The 19,398-nt window shown below is 39.1% G+C and overlaps 2 protein-coding genes across 2 annotated transcripts in view; both read left to right on the top strand.

Annotated features, from left to right (window-relative positions):
- Positions 1 to 7,037: 7,037 nt before the first annotated feature.
- Positions 7,038 to 19,398, top strand: part of LOC106060123 (uncharacterized) — a 48,672-nt gene continuing 36,311 nt past the window's right edge. Inside the window, exon 1 of the mRNA XM_056006412.1 lies at positions 7,038 to 7,215. The gene's annotated coding sequence lies outside the window, so the exon portion shown is untranslated. The remainder of the gene's footprint in view (positions 7,216 to 19,398) is intronic.
- On the top strand, positions 9,389 to 12,048 carry LOC129922130 (mucin-2-like). The gene is made up of 2 exons (XM_056006783.1): positions 9,389 to 9,922; positions 10,117 to 12,048. Exons 1-2 carry the CDS (start codon positions 9,389 to 9,391, stop codon positions 12,046 to 12,048), a joined length of 2,466 nt encoding a protein of 821 aa, XP_055862758.1.

Below are 19,398 nucleotides of genomic sequence, written 5' to 3'. Positions count from 1 at the left end.
CAGTCTTCACCAGGATTCGAGCCCGGAACCCTCGGTTCTGAAGACAAGTGCTTTACCAATCTCCTGCCGCGCCTCTCCATGCCTAACTGAAATCTTATAAATAATGTAATTGTTTTGAAAACGCTTCGCAGATCTCCCATAGAAAATATGTTCAAGAAAATAATGTTTATAAGATTACTATTCGTTTTAAGTTAGGTCTAACTTATAATGCATACTAATTAGCTGCTTTTTCTCTTTAAAAAAACTGCTTGCATAACTGATTTTAAAAATTAGATTTTTCGATTTCAGGAAAAAAAAAGTAGCCGTTGCATCAGAACTTTGAATGGTCTAAAATATTGTGAAGTCGGATTTTCAATATCTTTTCTAGTTTACGAGATCTAAACGGGACGGACGGACAGACGGACAGACATTTCACACAAAACTAATAGCGTCTTTTCCCCTTTCGGGAGCCGCTAATAAATGAAATCAAGGTGTAAGTCTACCTAATTAATGTACCGATAGCCTATTAGATCTAGTATGCTTTTTTGCAGACGATATTTATGAGCCTAGCATAGATCTAATATATGATGCTACTTAAACCCATCTTAATAAAGTACTATTAATCTGGGTATATTTAGAACTAGAATATAGATCTAGGCATTTTCCTTAAAGGAAATAGATCTAAAGTGTTTGCAGACAAATAAAATGCCGTAATCTAAAGTAATACTATATCTGGCGCTATAATTAGAAAATAGTATATATTTCTAGTGAATTATAGTGCTTGTCTATAAGTTTTTCTAATCTAGATCTATTATTAGTTTGATTATTACTACGTTTATATATTACGACAGTGTAGAATTGGCATCTTGATTGATTGTGAACACTGTAGATCTACATAACTATTTCTCCCACACTCCTTAAAGTTAATAAAATTTAAAAAATCATTTGGCGTTATTTTTCACATAAAACAAACATGACAACTCGTCGTCTTTGGTAAGACTCTTCTAACACTTCTGGAATTAGTGAGTAGCATTAACGGATCACCTAAGAACAGCATGGAAACCTCCCAGACAGTGGCGTCACTCTTGTCTGTGTCAATTGGTACGGTAGTTCATGGTGTCATCCCTTCCACATCAACTTTTTTCAAATATGTTCCAATAAACACTATTGCTAGTTAGTTCTTTTTGTTGAACAAAATAGTGAGTTTATTTCCGCTTTTAATGATTTTTACACAAATATAAAATGAGTGTCAATTCTATAATTAAATCTTACTTTTTATGACGTTTATTCAATTGTTATTGCAAATTTTACAATGATATTTAATTAAAATTAGAAACAGACTTAACATCACTTGAACAGGTTTCCTTTGTTATACTTTGAGACAGAAATGGTATAACGCTGTGCTGTGTCATCTAGACGTGTCTAGGCATATTTGGGCAGACATCTAGAGATTTTATTATTTCCTTTTCCTATGTGTCTGCTTTTGCAAAGATATATTTTTCAAACTTGGTTGTCACCCCCAAAGTGGTGTCACCCGGTGCGGACTGCACTCCTCGCCCCCCCCCCCCCCTAGTGACGCTACTGCTCACAGATACATACCTCTCCCCAACAATGTCGATTAATATATTGGAGTAGACGGACTAGGAAATAAAAAAAAAATTAACCCGCACAACTGAACAGGTTTCCCATGCGAACAGCATAGTGTATTATTACCCACTAGTAGGCTTACTAATCCTAATCATGATCGCTCTATCTACTTTATAGGTCTAGACTAGATCTAGATTTCTTGACTAGTTCTAGATATAATAGTCAATTGTGTTCAAGAAGCTGTACATTGACGTGGTACAAAATGTGTACGTGTTTTATGCTGACAGCATCCAAGAGAGAGAGAGAGAGAGAGAGAGAGAGAGAGAGAGAGAGAGAAAGAGAGAGAGAGAGAGAGAGAGAGAGCAAAATGTATTAAACTACATGATGCTCTAACAGTAATACGATTTAGATATTTTCATGTCCTGCTAGTAAAGGTAATAACACAAATTACTTTGTGTTCCTCAAAAGAACCCATGGAAGCTGTTGCACTTAGGTGAAATGAGTAACATTTGATACTATTGCTCTGCCGAGTGTCGAGTACAAAATTGAAAGCGCAATCAAAGTTGTGTCCAATATATTAGGAAAGTGAGTAGCGAGATCTACATCAAGTTGTGGGTCCACAGGAGAAAATGTAGGATAAAGTAAGTCATTTAAGAAATAACTTCGAGGGTGTACAAAAATTTGGCTTCTGAAGTACCTCGATCTTGAGGTGTTGATGCAGCTAACCACTCCAAGCGATAGTGGAAACTTAAAAGACAATTTAAAAGCTTACGGTGAAGAGAAAATTGATGATATAGATAAGACTTTCAAAATCAACGTATTTTACCAAACCATCAATGTCATAGTTTATCAATCACCTGAAAGATTTTATGGACTTTTAAGAAATCGTCAATTTGTTTCAATCGTTGATTCCCAGTTTCATTTCAAGTATACAGAGTTACTGAGTCATGACGTAATGACTTTATCTAAAAAGGTCTGTAGCATTTTACGTCTCGAGAGACGATCCTTTCCCTTTGCAACTTCTGCGGTCACAGGTCTGCATCTCTAATCACCAGGCGCCATGACACTTTTGGTATTGAAATATCTTTTGGTGAATGTACCGATACGTACAGACTACTCCATTGTTTCATGGCACAAACTAAATTTGTTTTATTTTAGTGGGGGCCATCAACACATTCTTGAACACTTTCTTTGAGACCAGGGGCGTAACTAGGGATTTGGGGGCCCGGGGGGATTGACCTCTTTGGAGGCCCCTTGCATTTTGACATTCGACATATGACATGAGATAATGTACGCAAAAATATATAAGTTCCAAATCAAATTGGTTCAGTATATAAGTAAACGTAACAAAAAGTAATCATCAAGACTCTTTTAATGAATAATACTGTTGTTTATTAGTTAAATAATGCACAAGTGACAACTCTCAATTGATATCGCTTCACGTCGTGCATTCTGTGCAGCAAAGAAATCTATAACATCAACTACATCGATACTTTCTAGTATTTGTGACTTCAGTGACATTAAAACTATGATAAGCCTTTCTTGCGTCATTGTGCTCCTGAGATACTTTTTGATGAGCTTGAGCTTTGAGAATGATCTCTCACATGACGTAATGGAAGTGGCCTCAGTTAGCGGTATTCGGAGGAGGTTGCAAAGTCTGAGCACACGTAATTCCCATATGAAGCCTGTTTCCTCAATATGTCTATTGGTGATTGTATTACTGTTTGTTGATGAAAAGTGCTCGTGCATCAATGACATCATTGAAAAAGCGATTTTCCATTTATTTCATCATACAAACAGGAAAAGTAGCACAGTTTGTCACAAGCGTGTCTTCTAACAGGTGTCTTGGTTCAAGAAGAAACCCAAAGGTATCCATTTTCTTTCCAGCCTTTGGAATCTGCCCTTCATCTCCATATGAAATCTGTCCAGCACTTCTGTCGCAACACGTTTGAATTGCAGTTGTATTGACAGTCCTACATTAGAACTCAACTTCCCATCAAGTCTTTTCTTTCATATGGTTGTTTTGATTACAGGGAATCCATAGTATTCACTACCTTCTTTTGCTTTTTCGATGGATTGGGTTTTTGTCAGTTTCTCATCATTTTGCAGAAAGCATGAAAGGGTACTAATTTCTTTAGCAGATTCCCGTATATGCAGTCCAGACTTTTGTAGTTTCTTCCGAACTATATTAATTGGGCACAGGAGCTTTGACCAGAATTCAAGATAGGCAAAAAATTCGTAATTTTCCACTGCATGAAGAAGATTCTGTGCTAATATTATATGGCATTACGTCATTGTTAGTTGTTTATGTTTTGTGCGAAAGCAAAAGGATTCAGAGTATACAAAAGTGGGAAAGATCCATATCTCGTTATGCTCGAGTATAGAAATACTCCGATAAGTGGACTGCCGTATTCACCATCACAACTGCTGACGAGTAGAAGACTCAGGGAATCATTCCAACTGATCACAAACTATTGAGACCATTGGTAGCTGAAAATGCAGAGACATTACTCAACGAACGACAGATGAAAAGCTAAGTGAAATACGATGCAAAAGCAAGACTACCTAAAGATTATTCTGTCGGAGAGTTCGTCTAGGTCAAACATGGCAGAAAGCAGTTGTCATAAAAAAAAAATTCAGCACCCAGATCTTACATCATTAAGACAAACAATGGAATAACATACAGAAGAAATCAACGCTTTTTAAAAAAGAGTTTCGATGAAGACATCTCTGGGTACTATGATACCGATGAAGACAATGAACTGCAAACTTTTGCTACAAACGAAACAGACAGTTATAGACCAACGTCTAGATAACTTGTTCAGTCAAGACAATCAGAAGTGGACGAATTGTTAAAGTTCCTAGTAGACAGTGCCGGTCGCAGTGGGCGCCGCGCTTTCATAGGTCCCGCGCTAATTCCAAGTGTACATTATTAAATTAAACAATTATAACGTATATAAAATAACAGGGTTTTCGCGACCTCCTGATTTTTCAGGGCCTCCAGGAAATCTCATGAAAAGGGAAAATATACGATAAAGTCCTGAACTTTTTTTGAATTTATTCAAATCTCCTAAAGAATAGACGAAATTGACGTTTTGCTGTGCCAATAAATAAGAAGTGGCATTGCGAGCTTTCATTTGATAAAAATGTATTGCAAAGACGAAAGTAGGCCTATTTTCTAATTCAAAAAATAATAATTTTGACATTATGCTTATCCCTACCCAGACTAGGCCCCGCGCGATCCGTTTCGCATAGGGCCCCGCAAATGCTAGGGCCGGCCCTGCTAGTAGATATCACTATTAAGAACTTTAAAAGGAAGGGTGTGATAATAACTTCAATAGGAAGGATGTATTAATATTATATTATATTACGTCATTATTTTTTGTTTATGTTTTGTGCGAAAGCAAAAGGATTAGATCATTAGATGTAAATAAAAAGAGAGTTTCCATTGGATTGAGGAAAGATGAATGGAGGGGTAATAACTCGAGTGTGAAGTTTAATTCTGAAATTATAGACGCCAAACCCGAATAATGGACAATTTTAACATTGTTAAGAATAACTTTTAGTTATACTCGATTCTGTAAATTCTGCTTCAAGATTAATTAGTGTAGCCATATAATACTCGCCATTTAGATCTATTATTAGTAAAGGTAACAAGATACCTGGAATTCGCTGTATATCATGCAGTTTTATTCGTGGCAACAAAGTTTAAAATAGAAGATATATTCCATTTCTAAAAATTGATCTCTGCGGCAAAAATATTTTTAAAATATCTAGGTATAGTCTTTGGGATAAATTTAATCCATAAATGTTGATAAAAAAAGACACCCGTTGACACTATTTGTCAATCAAATATATTAATTTATGTATTTACAAATAAATTTCGGACACCCATTTGGGGGCCCCCACCTAGGGGGATTTTAAAATTCTCCCCCCCCCCATCCCCCCCCCCCTTAGTTACGCCACTGTTTGAGACCTCGCAATCTAGAGAGCAGATGATGTAAAGGTCATCTGTCATTTGGCAAGCACAACGACCTAGTGCATTTACTTTTCCCCAACAAATGTAAGAGTCATACAGCTTTTATGTATTTAACTTTGGTGAATAGCAATTGTTCTTGATTTTCTGGCAATGGATTTTTTATCCCCTTTAATGTTGCACAAGTATTGTCAAATACTGTAAGTTAACTAGGCAAAGGCAAAGAGAAGTAATTATTAAAAGTCTTTGAAAATTATTTTTTTTTTGGATTATATACCTTTGTATTGGTCTGGACTAAATTCATAAATGAAACAATTAGAGAAATTTGAATTATTCATTATTTAAAAAATGTACTTCTTTCATCTAAGAAATGTCAATGTAGACTATCTCAATATTGGTAAATTAATTTCCATTATATACTTTGTATATTTACAAATTGTACACATACAAAAAAGTCATTAGAAAAAGCAATATGTTAGTTACCATAAATATAAAAAAATTAGTGTACGTTAACCCAATTGAAAATTTCAAAGAAATATATTGCAATATATTCATGAAATCGATAGTCTTTAAAAAAATGTTTATTACAAAAATCTCTACTAGCCACCTAACTGGTAAGATTTACAAGCAACTTTTACTAGTAAGGAGTCTAAGGAGGAGCAGTGGTTGAGCGGTAAAGCGTTTGGCTTCTGAACCGGGAGTCCCGAGTTCGAATCCTGTGAAGACTGTGATTTTTAATTTTGGTATCCTTTGGCGCCTCTGAGTCCACCCAGCTCTAATATGTGCCTAACAATAGTTGGGGAAAAGTAAAGGCGAGTTGGTCGTTGTGCTGGCCACATGACACTCTCGTTAACCATATGCTACAGAGTCAGATGACCTTTACATCATAAACCGCATGGTCTGAAAGGGGAACTTTACTTTTTTTTTTACTTTTTTACTAGTAAGACTTACAAGCCATTTTTTTTCTAGTAAGATTTACAAGCCAATTTTTCTAGTAAGATTTACAAGCCACTTTTACTAGTAAGATTTACAAGCCAGTTTTATTAGTAAGATTTACAAGCCACTTTTTCTAGTAAGAATTACAAGCCACTTTTACTAGCAATATTCCCAAGACACTTTTACTTTCAACATCTACACGCCACTTTTGAAAGGTTCATCTACACAAGCACCCATTCAAGCAGTATCAACTGAACCTTTGCCTGCAAATATTTGACTTTCAAAATTTTGAGAAACTCTGAAAAGAAAAGTAAAAGAGGAAGAGAGAGAGAGAGAGAGGAGAGAGAGAGGAGAGTGAGAAGAGAGAGGAGAGAGAGAGGAGAAAGAGAGAGGATAGAGAGAGAGAGGAGAGAGAGAGATCGTACCGCGAAGTTCTGATCGCTAGAGAAGGCATGGCTTAATATAGCAATAAAATGAAAAGGAGGAAGAGATCCTTTAAAACGAATCTTGGGTCCTAGCTATGTCAGGTTTTGGGTCTCGCTAGGCACGCTGAGAAGTAGTTCCCCTTGTTGATTGTCGTCTTACCTGTTCCCCCCCCCCCACCCTTCTTGTGTATGTGGGGTGTTGACATGTGGTGTGGATCAGTTCTTTAGATTTTCAGTTTGCGGTGAAATAATTGTCAAGAGAAGTATTTGAATTTATTAGTGAGGGAATATTTGATACAGATAGTACATGAGGTAAACACTTATTATATTTGTATATTAGTACACTAGAGTGTCTATATGTCTACCTGTCTGTCTTTCTGCCTGTCTGTCTGTCTGTCTGTCTATCTATCTATCTATCTATCTATCTATCTATCTATCTATCTATCTATCTATCTATCTATCTGTCTGTCTGTCTGTCTGTCTGTCTGTCTATCTATCTATCTATCTATATATATATATATATTCAGAGTTATAATTTATTGAAATTTAGTTTGAAGTGAATACTAAACACTTAACACAAATATTTCATTTATAAATATTTAACTTTCGCATAGATTTAAAATAAATGTAAACACTTAGATTTATTTGTTTCATATTTAATAGGGTTAGATCGTATAGGCTAGGCAGTCAGTTTTAAATCCGAATTGCGCAACATGTTCCTGGACATCTTTTTATTTCTTTAACTCTGTAATGAAGACCTCCAGACTAAAGTTGATTTTAACTTTTATTACACTTTGAAAAAATGTAACGTTCCCCCAGTGAGGCCAACTATCTAGTAATTCTTTTCCCAAAGATATACATAAACTGTCAAATTTCAAGAAAAATTGTTAGAGCCATTTTCGAGAACTGTTTCCATCCAACCAGCTTTTTAATTATCATTTTTTGAACCAGAGAAGACTTTGAAAGCTGTAGAATGAGGCGAAAGATAGAGATTTGAACGCCTCTCAGTACAACAGTGGTCAGAGGATTGTTGTGTGTTTGTCGTGGCCTGGTTGAAATCTCATTATTGCACATTCATTTGCAAATCATTTAGATTCGGTTGTGCTTCAGAGTATATCACAACACAAATTTGATAGTCAATTGATCCCACCAGTTCAATTCATCTGAGTGTATGTGTGTGTTTGTATCTGTGTGTGTGTGTTGTGGAGGAATTATTCAAGTCAAAGAAAGAGATAATGTCGTAGCATCGTAGCTATCTATAAGCAGAGTCAGGTCTATCTTAAAAGTATTGAAACTCTTCTGAATGAGATTTATGGGGAGTCGTTTTCATTGACAATTCTAAGACCCCACCAGACTAAGTTCAGTTAACTAAGTTAATCTAATAGTGTATGTGTAAGTCCAACTATCTCAAGCTATCTGTTAACTTGTGATCAAACATTTTTGAAAATCTATTTTTTTTATCACTTTGTCCTTTTCATCTAGTACTCAATGTTAAAAATACAATCAATAATATCGACTTCAGAGTTTCTCTCTGTCCCCTAGTTAGAGAAGTCATACTGTCTATCTTGAGTTATTAATCAATAGAACAATCGCTTGTAAACGACTGCGAAAAGTCACGAAGGTACGTTAGTAATGAAATTAAAGATCGATTTTATGTCTATGCATTGAAATAAAACTGCAGGTAAGTGAAGTACATCTGTTCCATAAGCACAAGTGGTTAAATAGTGTTAGGTCTAACTGTCCTACAGTGGCTTTCCTCTTAAGAGATGTGAGACATTTTTCATTAGAAATGTGAGACTTTCTTCATAAGAGATATGAGACTTTCCTCATAAGAGATGTGAGACTTTCCTCATAAGAGATGAAAGACTTTCCTCATAAGAGATGTGAGACTTTCCTCATAAGAGATGTGAGACTTTCCTCATAAGAGATGTGAGACTTTCCTCATAAGAGATGTGAGACTTTCCTCATAAGAGATGTGAGACTTTCCTCATAAGAGATGTGAGACATTCCTCATAAGAGATGTGAGACTTTCCTCATAAGAGATGTGAGACTTTCCTCATAAGAGATGTGAGACTTTCCTCATAAGAGATGTGAGACTTTCCTCATAAGAGATGTGAGACTTTCCTCATAAGAGATGTGAGACTTTCCTCATAAGAGATGTGAGACTTTCCTCATAAGAGATGTGAGACTTTCCTCATAAGAGATGTGAGACATTCCTCATAAGAGATGTGAGACTTTCCTCATAAGAGATGTAAGACTTTCCTCATAAGAGATGTGAGACTTTCCTCATAAGAGATGTGAGACTTTCCTCATAAGAGATGTGAGACTTTCCTCATAAGAGATGTGAGACTTTCCTCATAAGAGATGTGAGACTTTCCTCATAAGAGATGTGAGACTTTCCTCATAAGAGATGTACACATTGAACAGCTTGTACAATTTACGAAGAAATAAATGAAGATACGTTTTTCTTGAAGCTCTGTGGACAATGTCATGTCATTCTTGTAATCCAAGCCTTCACTTCTCTACTTCCATTAGCTCTCCATATGCTTCTTACTTTTCAACCAACCCTCCCTCGTCAGCCACCACTGCCTTGTCAAGCAACACTCACTCTTCAACCACCACTGCCTTGTCAAGCAACCCTAACTCTTCAACCACCACTGCCTTGTCAACCAACAGTCACTCTTCAACCACCACTGCCTTGTCAAGCAACACTCACTCTTCAACCACCACTGCCTTGTCAAGCAACACTTACTCTTCAACCACCACTGCCTTGTCAACCAACACTCACTCTTCAACCACCACTGCCTTGTCAACCAACCCTCACTCTTCAACAACCACTGCCTTGTCAAGCAACACTCACTCTTCAACCACCACTGCCTTGTCAAGCAACACTCACTCTTCAACCACCACTGCCTTGTCAACCAGCCCTCACTCTTCAACCACCACTGCCTTGTCAACCAACACTCACTCTTCAACCACCACTGCCTTGTCAACCAGCCCTAACTCTTCAGCCACCACTGCCTTGTAAACCAACACTCACTCTTCAACCACCACTGCCTTGTCAACCAACACTCACTCTTCAACCACCACTGCCTTGTCAACCAACACTCACTCTTCAACCACCACTGCCTTGTCAACCAACACTCACTCTTCAACCACCACTGCCTTGTCAACTAACACTCACTCTTCAACCACCACTGCCTTGTCAACCAGCCCTCACTCTTCAACCACCACTGCCTTTCAACCAACCCTCACTCTTCAACCACCACTGCCTTGTCAACCAACCCTCACTCTTCAACCACCACTGCCTTTCAACCAACACTCACTCTTCAGCCACAACTGCCTTGTCAACCAGCCCTCACTCTTCAACCACCACTGCCTTTCAACCAACCCTCACTCTTCAACCAAAACTGCCTTGTCAACCAACACTCACTCTTCAACCACCACTGCCTTGTCAAGCAACACTCACTCTTCAACCACCACTGCCTTGTCAACCAACCCTCACTCTTAAACCACCACTGCCTTTCAACCAACCCTCACTCTTCAACTACCACTGCCTTGTCAACCAACCCTCACTCTTCAACCACCACTGCCTTGTCAACCAACCCTCACTCTTCAACCACCACTGCCTTGTCAAGCAACACTCACTCTTCAACCACCACTGCCTTGTCAACCAACCCTCACTCTTCAACCACCACTGCCTTGTCAACCAACCCTCACTCTTCAACCACCACTGCCTTGTCAATCAACCCTCACTCTTCAACCACCACTGCCTTGTCAACCAACCCTAACTCTTCAACCACCACTGCCTTGTCAACCAACCCTCACTCTTCAACCACCACTGCCTTGTCAAGCAACACTCACTCTTCAACCACCACTGCCTTGTCAACCAACCCTCACTCTTCAACCACCACTGCCTTGTCAACCAACCCTCACTCTTCAACCACCACTGCCTTGTCAACCAACTCTCACTCTTCAACCACCACTGCCTTGTCAACCAACCCTCACTCTTCAACCAGCACTGCCTTGTCAAGCAACACTCACTCTTCAACCACCACTGCCTTGTCAACCAACCCTCACTCTTCAACCACCACTGCCTTGTCAAGCAACACTCACTCTTCAACCACCACTGCCTTGTCAACCAACCCTCACTCTTTAACCACCACTGCCTTGTCAACCAACCCTCACCCTTCAGCCACCACTGCCTTGTCATCCAACCCTCACTCTTCAACCACCACTGCCTTGTCAACCAACCCTAACTCTTCAACCACCACTGCCTTGTCAACCAACCCTCACTCTTCAACCACCACTGCCTTGTCAAGCAACACTCACTCTTCAACCACCACTGCCTTGTCAACCAACCCTCACTCTTCAACCACCACTGCCTTGTCAACCAACCCTCACTCTTCAACCACCACTGCCTTGTCAACCAACTCTCACTCTTCAACCACCACTGCCTTGTCAACCAACCCTCACTCTTCAACCAGCACTGCCTTGTCAAGCAACACTCACTCTTCAACCACCACTGCCTTGTCAACCAACCCTCACTCTTCAACCACCACTGCCTTGTCAAGCAACACTCACTCTTCAACCACCACTGCCTTGTCAACCAACCCTCACTCTTTAACCACCACTGCCTTGTCAACCAACCCTCACCCTTCAGCCACCACTGCCTTGTCAACCAACCCTCACTCTTCAACCACCACTGCCTTGTCAACCAACCCTTACTCTTCAACCACCACTGCCTTGTCATCCAACCCTCACTCTTCAACCACCACTGCCTTGTCAAGCAACACTCACTCTTCAACCACCACTGCCTTGTCAACCAACCCTCACTCTTCAACCACCACTGCCTGCCTTGTCAAGCAACACTCACTCTTCAACCACCACTGCCTTGTCAACCAACCCTCACTCTTTAACCACCACTGCCTTGTCAACCAACCCTCACCCTTCAGCCACCACTGCCTTGTCAACCAACCCTCACTCTTCAACCACCACTGCCTTGTCAACCAACCCTCACTCTTCAACCACCACTGCCTTGTCAACCAACCCTCACTCTCCAACAAACCTTTACTCTCCAACACACCATCTTTCTTAAACCAAACCTCATTCTTCAACCAACCATCTTTCTTAAACCAACCCTAACTCTTTAACCAACCCTCACTGTCAAAAAAAAACCCTCACACTCCAACCAACCATCTTTCTCCAACCAACCCTCACTCTCCAAACAACCCTCACTCTCCAAAAATAACTCACTCTCCAACCAACCCTCACTCCCCAAACAACCCTCACTCCCCAACCAACCCTCATTCTCCAACTAACCCTCCCCCTACTTAAATCTTTCCACCTAGTTTCATGAGCATCGATCTCATTGTGCACAGGTTGTATAGCACCACTAGTAGGAGTTGATTCTATTACTTAGAATTGATTAAAATGTTTCTATGTCTTTTTAGAAGAAACTAATACCAATAAAGTCAAGCATTTAGAAAACTGTCTTGCGTCAAGGCATATCTAACATACATTCATTCGTGCCTGACGGAATCGTAGTTTCAGAAATGTTCATAAGATGAATTCTGATCGATTAACAGCAACATTTTGGTGTAACCGAATTCTTTATCCATTTAATAATGTGTGTACATTCTGCAAGACTGTAGCACTACGTACTTATTAGTTAGTTGACGGCAGTGATCTTTCAACATTGTTTATTTGTTCTACTTAGTTTTAAATCTCTATCAATATGCCTCCGTTCACTAGCGGATCCAGAACTTTGGAGTGGGGGGGGGCGATTTTTTTCCAAACCCTAACCCTAACGCCCAGTAAACCCTAACCCTATGCATAAACCTGTGTACAGAACACACACACACACATACATATATATATATATATATACATGGGCGTAGCCAGGGGGGGGGGTTCTTGGGGTTCAAACCCCCCCCGAAATGAAATCCCCCCCTGCGGGGGGGGGGGGGACGGAATTAAGTGACTGATTTTTGCTTTCATTTTGTTTATTTTAGGTGAGATTTTAATACTAAATCATCACTTACCACAGCACAGCCGAGGCAGTTTTGAGTTAAAAACCCTCTACCAGGGGGTTTTGAGTTTAAATTTCCCTACCAGGGGGTTTTGAGATTTTAAAAAACACTATCAGGGGGTTTTGAGATACAAATCCCTCTACCAGGGGGCTTTGAGTTTAAAACCCCCTACAGGGGGTTTTGAATTTTAAACCCCCTACCAGAGGTTTTTGCAGTTAAATCCCCCTCTTCTATAAAACAAAACACAAAAATGCAAACAACAATCCCGAAATTCCAACAGCACAGTTGAGGAAGATTTTGATTTAAAAAACCCATCCAAAATTTACGATAACCCCATCTTCAATATAAAAAAAGCAAATTACACACTAAAAATTCTATGAGCGTAGCCAAAGGGGGTTTGAGTTTAACCCCCCTCCCCCTTCCAGTTGGGGTTTGAAGCTAAAAAGTACCTCTTCAATATAAAAAAAAAGCAAATTACACACTATAAAATCTATGAGCGTAGCCAAAGGGGTTTTGAGTTTAACCCCACTCCCCCTTCCAGTTGGGGTTTGAAGCTAAAAAGTACCTCTTCGATATAAAAAAAAAGCAAATTACACACTATAAAATCTATGAGCGTAGCCAAAGGGGTTTTGAGTTTAAATCCCCCTCCTCCAGATGGCTTTTTCTTTAAAGTTTAAAACCCCTCCAGATGGTTTTGAGTTTAAAATTCTCCTACAGAGCGTTTAGAGTTGAAAACCTCTCTCTTCAATATTATTTTAAAGCAAACTACAGTCACCAAATTCTATGATCGTAGCTAAATGGGGTTTTGAATTAAAAACAAAACAAAAAAAACCCCAGAGATTTTTTAGTTTAAAACCCCTCAACAGATGATTTGACGAAAAAACTTTCCTTTTCGATATAAAATCTAAAGCGAAATACAGGCATTTAATTCCAAGAGCGTAGTCAAGAAAGGTTACACATTTCTACCAATGGCTTGGGCTCCATTAATTAAGTGTGAATAGTCTTCTGCCGAAATTGAAAATCATTAAATGTGTCTCAACAAAGATGGCTACGACAGATTTTAGGAGTCAGTCATAGAGATCGGGTCTAAATCAAAGAAATCATATGCCGAACTGGGAGTCGAATCCTTAGTAAGGTTGTGACAGAGCGTCGCATGAGGTTTTGCGGGACATGTTTTCCGACAAAATGAATTACACAAAATAAGAGTTGCGGAAACAGCTTGCCGGAAAATGCGCCCAACGGCGCGAGAGGGTCTAAGTCAGTAAGAATAGCACATTAGGTTTTTGAAATAAAACTTTTTAATAGCAAGATAATGCACTGTAGATACCTCAGAATATGCATTTTGTTGGCTTTCAATACCAGAAATAGTGCTCGGCGGCGGGGATTCGCCCCGCGCTAGGGGAGCGCTGCGAACTCCCCCAGACCCCCTTGCTAGCAAGGGCGGGGAGTCTACAGTAAACAATAAACGTCTTCCGAAAAGGTCAGAATGTAATAAAGATTAATTATGTACACACACACACACACACACACACACATATATATATATATAATTTTTTTCCGCGGGGGGGGGGGGTATGTGGGGGGGGACAAAACCCTCCCCGAAAAAAAAAAAATGGCTACGCCCATGTATATATATATATATATATATATATATATGAGAATTTTAAAAAGCAGCATTTCTCAACCTTCGGCGAAAAAGTGGGGCAACGCTATAAGGTTCCCTAGTGGGGTTTGGGGCAAAGCCCCGACGACAAAAGCGTTTTCTTGCATTCTTCACTGCAGAAACGCATTCTCCTGACATCTACAGCTCATCATTCATCAATAAAGTTCGGGGCGAAGCCCCGACGACAAAAGCGTTTTCTTGCATTCTACACTGCAGAAACGCATTCTCCTGACATCTAAGGCTTATTATACATCAATGAAGTTCGGTGCGAAGCCCCGACGACAAAAGCGTTTTCTTGCATTCTTCACTTCAGAAACGCATTCTCCTGACATCTAAGGCTTATTATACATCAATGAAGTTCGGTGCGAAGCCCCGACGACAAAAGCGTTTTCTTGCATTCTTCACTTCAGAAACGCATTCTCCTGACATCTACAGCTTATCATTCATTAATGAAGTTCGGGGCGAAGTCCCGACGACAAAAGCATTTTCTTCTATTCTTCACTACAGAAACGCATTCTCCTGACATCTACGCTTATTATTCATCAATGGAGTTCGGGGCGAAGCCCCGACGACAAAAGCGTTTTCTTGCATTCTTCACTGCAGAAACGCATTCTCCTGACATCCACAGCTCATTATTCTTCAATGGAGTTCGGGGCGAAGCTCCGACGCCAAAAGCGTTTTCTGGCATTTTTCACTGCAGAAACGCATTCTCCTGACCTAAAGCTCATTATTCATACTATTAAAAAAAAGGACTTTTTGAATAATATTGTACTTGATAGATATTCTAGTATGAATTTATAGGCCCCTAATACATTGCAAATAAAACCGATTTGTTCCTTGAAAAGATAAGATACCCCACATATTTAGATTTTGGCTTTGAGGATCGACGCCGAAAAAAAATTATTCGATAAATAATATTCAATAACATTGTAGTATAAGTTGTGAGTTATAGTCCCAAATTTATTTAACTAGAAAAATATCCGATTGAGTAAAGGTTGGGAAAAGGCGACTATAAATCTATTTTTTCCGGTTTAGAACTCACCTCAATCATGATTCTTATACTGAAAAATTTCGTTTGAATTCTAGCTTTTCCAATGCAAAGTCTTTCTTAAAATAATTATGATAAATTCATGTGAAATTACATAAATGGGAGGGGCGGTAGAATGAAAACGATTAATCCTCGCTCCTTTAATAATTTCTGCTAAAGATTGCATTTGGCATTAAAAATAAAAAAAAAAAAGTAGGGCGACTCGATATAAGAATTTAATTTATAGTATATATAAATTATATTAGTGGCAGATTTTTTACATTTTGTAATTTCTAAGCTATAATACTAAAAGAAAAGTATTGGTTTGTCTGATGGGGGAAATGCAATTGCATATATCGCCCTTCCCACCTGGTGCAACCTTTTTTCATTTAAATTTACTAATGATAAAATTTGAGATTGGAGTATGGTACGACATAATATACAATGGGTTCACATATCAATACGTAGTTTATATTATATAGATATTCAACTAATTTTGTTCACAAACTATGATTCTCCATAAAAATAGGACCGCCCCCCCCCCCACTCAGAGGGCTAGAGTGGGAAGGGCAATACATGCAATCGCCTTCCCCCAACCCCACCGAATCGACCAAGATACCAGAAAGGGAGCGACATAATATAAAATTTATAGATTAATTCAACTAATTTTGTTCACAAACTATGATTTCTCCATAAAAGTAGGACCGCCCCCCCCCCACTCAAATGGTTTAGGTGGGAAGGGCAGTAGAGGTATTCACCCCCAAACGGTAAACAGGGAACGACATAATATAAAGATCGGTTAAAATATCAATAACAAGTGTTAATCAAATAGATATTTAATTGATTATGTTATCAAGCTGTGATTTCTACAAATAAATTGGACCGCCCCCCCCCACTCGAAAGTGTATGGGGGGGGGGGGCGGGAATGATACCATTGCCCCCTCCCGACCCCACCAAATCGGTCAACATACTAGAGGAGGGGGCGAAAAAATAAAAAAAATAGGTTGAAATATAAATAATTAGTATATATTATTAACATAAGTAATAAATTTGTATACCAATTGTGTGAATTCTATACTAAAATTCGTCCGCCCCCCCCCCCGAACGGCCGAGTGGGGGGGGGCGATCGCCCCTACCGCCCCCCCCCCGATCCGCCAGTGCCTCCGTTCTATTTAATTGGATCAGTCGACATATCGCTTTCTCTTCTTTTTCTCTTTTACTTTATTTTATTGCCTTTAGAACGTATAGGGTTTCTTAAAAATCAAAGCGTTAACAAATGAAAGATTATTTTGATTAACTTTTTGTGTAAAAATCCAGTATAAATGATATCATCATCATCATCATCATCCTACTCCATTAGAGTGAGGGCTCGAGAGGCTCAAATCCTCTCTTGCAAAAGCCCTGTACAGAAACCCTGCTGTCTTGCATAGTGCATACATGTCGCCACACAGGTCGAGAATTTTTCGTTTCCCAGACTTGTCGAGACGGAGATCAGCAAGTCTGGGGCAGTCAAACAGAATATGAGGCACGGTTTCCTCTTCTGCCCCGCAGCGGGGGCACCGTGAATCGAAATTTGGCAACAGCCGTGAGAAATATGAGCCAACAGGACAATGGCCTGTCCTGCACTGTGCTATAATAGCTTGCTCAGGCCTGGACAGCCTCCACCACGGGGAAGTGCGGTCAAGGCGCCTCATGCGCTCCCAGACTCCACGGGCTTTTTGGGACTTGTCCCAGCGGCCAGCACTCAAACCACTTTTCCATTTCTGTTTATTCTAATTATAGCCAGGGCATCATGAAAACTTACAGCCTGTTCAGTGGGTGGAATTTGCCCTCCCTGGTGGGCCAAGGAGTCTGCAACAGTGTTGCCAGTCACACCTATGTGACTCGGTACCCACTGCATTATTACAGGGGTGCCATAGCGTTGTTTTATGTTGTGATGACAGTGTCGATATTAGGGGGCCATGGTCCAGGGCTTTGCAAAGCCTGTAGTACAGATCTAGAGTCAGTGACCACAACAATCTATGTTGCCCTCAAATGTTCCACGCCGAGTTGAGAGTCAATGACTTTTAAGGCTTCACAGACTGCCATGGTCTCCGCATCGAAACTGCAAACACTACCACATAGTCCAAAGATTCTGACTGCGTGAGAGCCAAGAAAGTCGATGTAGGCTCCATAGCCTGCTCTTCCAGAATCATCAGTGTATGCAAAACTAGCACTGGGCTTGAAGGTACTAATGTCTCCAAAGCTAGAATTGGAAGGTCGTTAGTATAAATGATATAAATATAGAACAAAATGAAAAATAGGCAAGGGCGAGAACTGGTCCTCCTATTCTTTCCCAAACTTATTATCGAAAGACGTCTGCTCAAGTGTCAATAATAGCCTCGTTTTCATTACCACATTCTCTAATCTTTTTTCTTCTTCATTCATCACTCATTCTCATCATTCCACATTCACACTATGATGCGTATGTATAAGATGTCTTATGCAAAGTTGCAGTCCGGAGTATGTACTTCTGGGAGAGAAGTAACAAGTTCAAACATTGTACCAGATATACAAGCGTACAGAATAAGGTGATATGAGCTTTGTATAAAGTGAACCAAAAGTTACGTGGGAATTTGTTTTTCTTTCACATTTGTTAAAAATAAATAAGTGCAAACTCCGATTATTAAAAATATCTATTTAAAAAATCTATCAAATTAGTAATCACTAAATGGAAAATTGGCACTTATATAAATAAATGTGCCAATAAACCATAGGTCTGAAAGGGGAACTTTACTTTTGTTACTTTATATATATATATATATATATATATATACGTTCGTGTCATATATTCGTTCGTGTCCATGTTGGGGAGGGGAGTAGTGACACTAAACTATAAGTCTGACTAGTCTACTGCTTAGCAGGTAAATCAAAAATCGAAATCAATACTGTGGATCAAAATTTAAAAAAAAAATCTAAATTATTTTATGACTAAATGTGGAACTAAATAGTTTATTGAATTATATCGTTTCTAATTTAAGTAACAGATCAGGTGGCGCTGTGTTGTTGGCGGTCGTTGACTTATAAAACCAAACAGTTGTAGGCGTATCATCTTTTGACTTATAAAACATGAAATCACTTGAATAACTTCTTTGTCAACAAAACTAATACAACTTTGATTACACTATAGGCAAACTTAGCTTGAGATGAAATGAAATAAATTTATATTTTAAATTTTAAACCAAATCTAACTCACTATAACAACACGTCTTTACACTCTGGCATCCTGGAGTCGTCTCACGTACTTAACACATCTGACGACATTGCCACTTATCTTGCATCATTCTATAAAACTAACATTAACATTAAACCAAGCTGTCTGTATTCATTTTGAAAGCTACAAAAGAATTCAATTACAAAGAGAAGTAAAACCTTTTTTTTTAATTTAAAAATCCCAGGCTGGTAACGGATGGGTTAAAAAAGTACTTCTCCTTTCAAAATCAAGGTGGTCTAGGGATTAATCAAGTCAAGTCTCAAGTAATTCAAATCTTTGAGAAACATACATGCCCCTTACTTTGTGTTTTATACATTGCCCTACTAAAATCTGTCTTCAGAAAACAAGCAATCTGAGATGAACTGCGCCAATGCAGTAAATGGGGCCGGATTTAACTATAACCAACACAAGCTCTAGCATAGGCCCCCCATAAAATATTTAGCACTGACAAAGAATGTCTGGACTTAAGGGCCCCTTCTCTCAAATATTTTGGGTCTTTCCAGTTCTCAATATGGTATTG

This window comes from Biomphalaria glabrata, chromosome 12 (genome assembly GCF_947242115.1).
Source record: "Biomphalaria glabrata chromosome 12, xgBioGlab47.1, whole genome shotgun sequence".
Taxonomy (NCBI): Eukaryota; Metazoa; Mollusca; class Gastropoda; family Planorbidae; genus Biomphalaria; species Biomphalaria glabrata.
This window is presented reverse-complemented; position numbering and strand designations above follow the sequence as displayed.

Excerpts from the sequence above, each read along its gene's own strand:
- LOC129922130 (XM_056006783.1), top strand. The coding sequence starts at position 9,389 with ATGTCATGTCATTCTTGTAATCCAAGCCTTCACTTCTCTACTTCCATT. Across the intron at positions 9,923-10,116 it reads CTAACTCTTCAGCCACCACT|CCCTCACTCTTCAACCACCA; the intron begins GCCTTGTAAACC and ends CTTGTCAACCAG.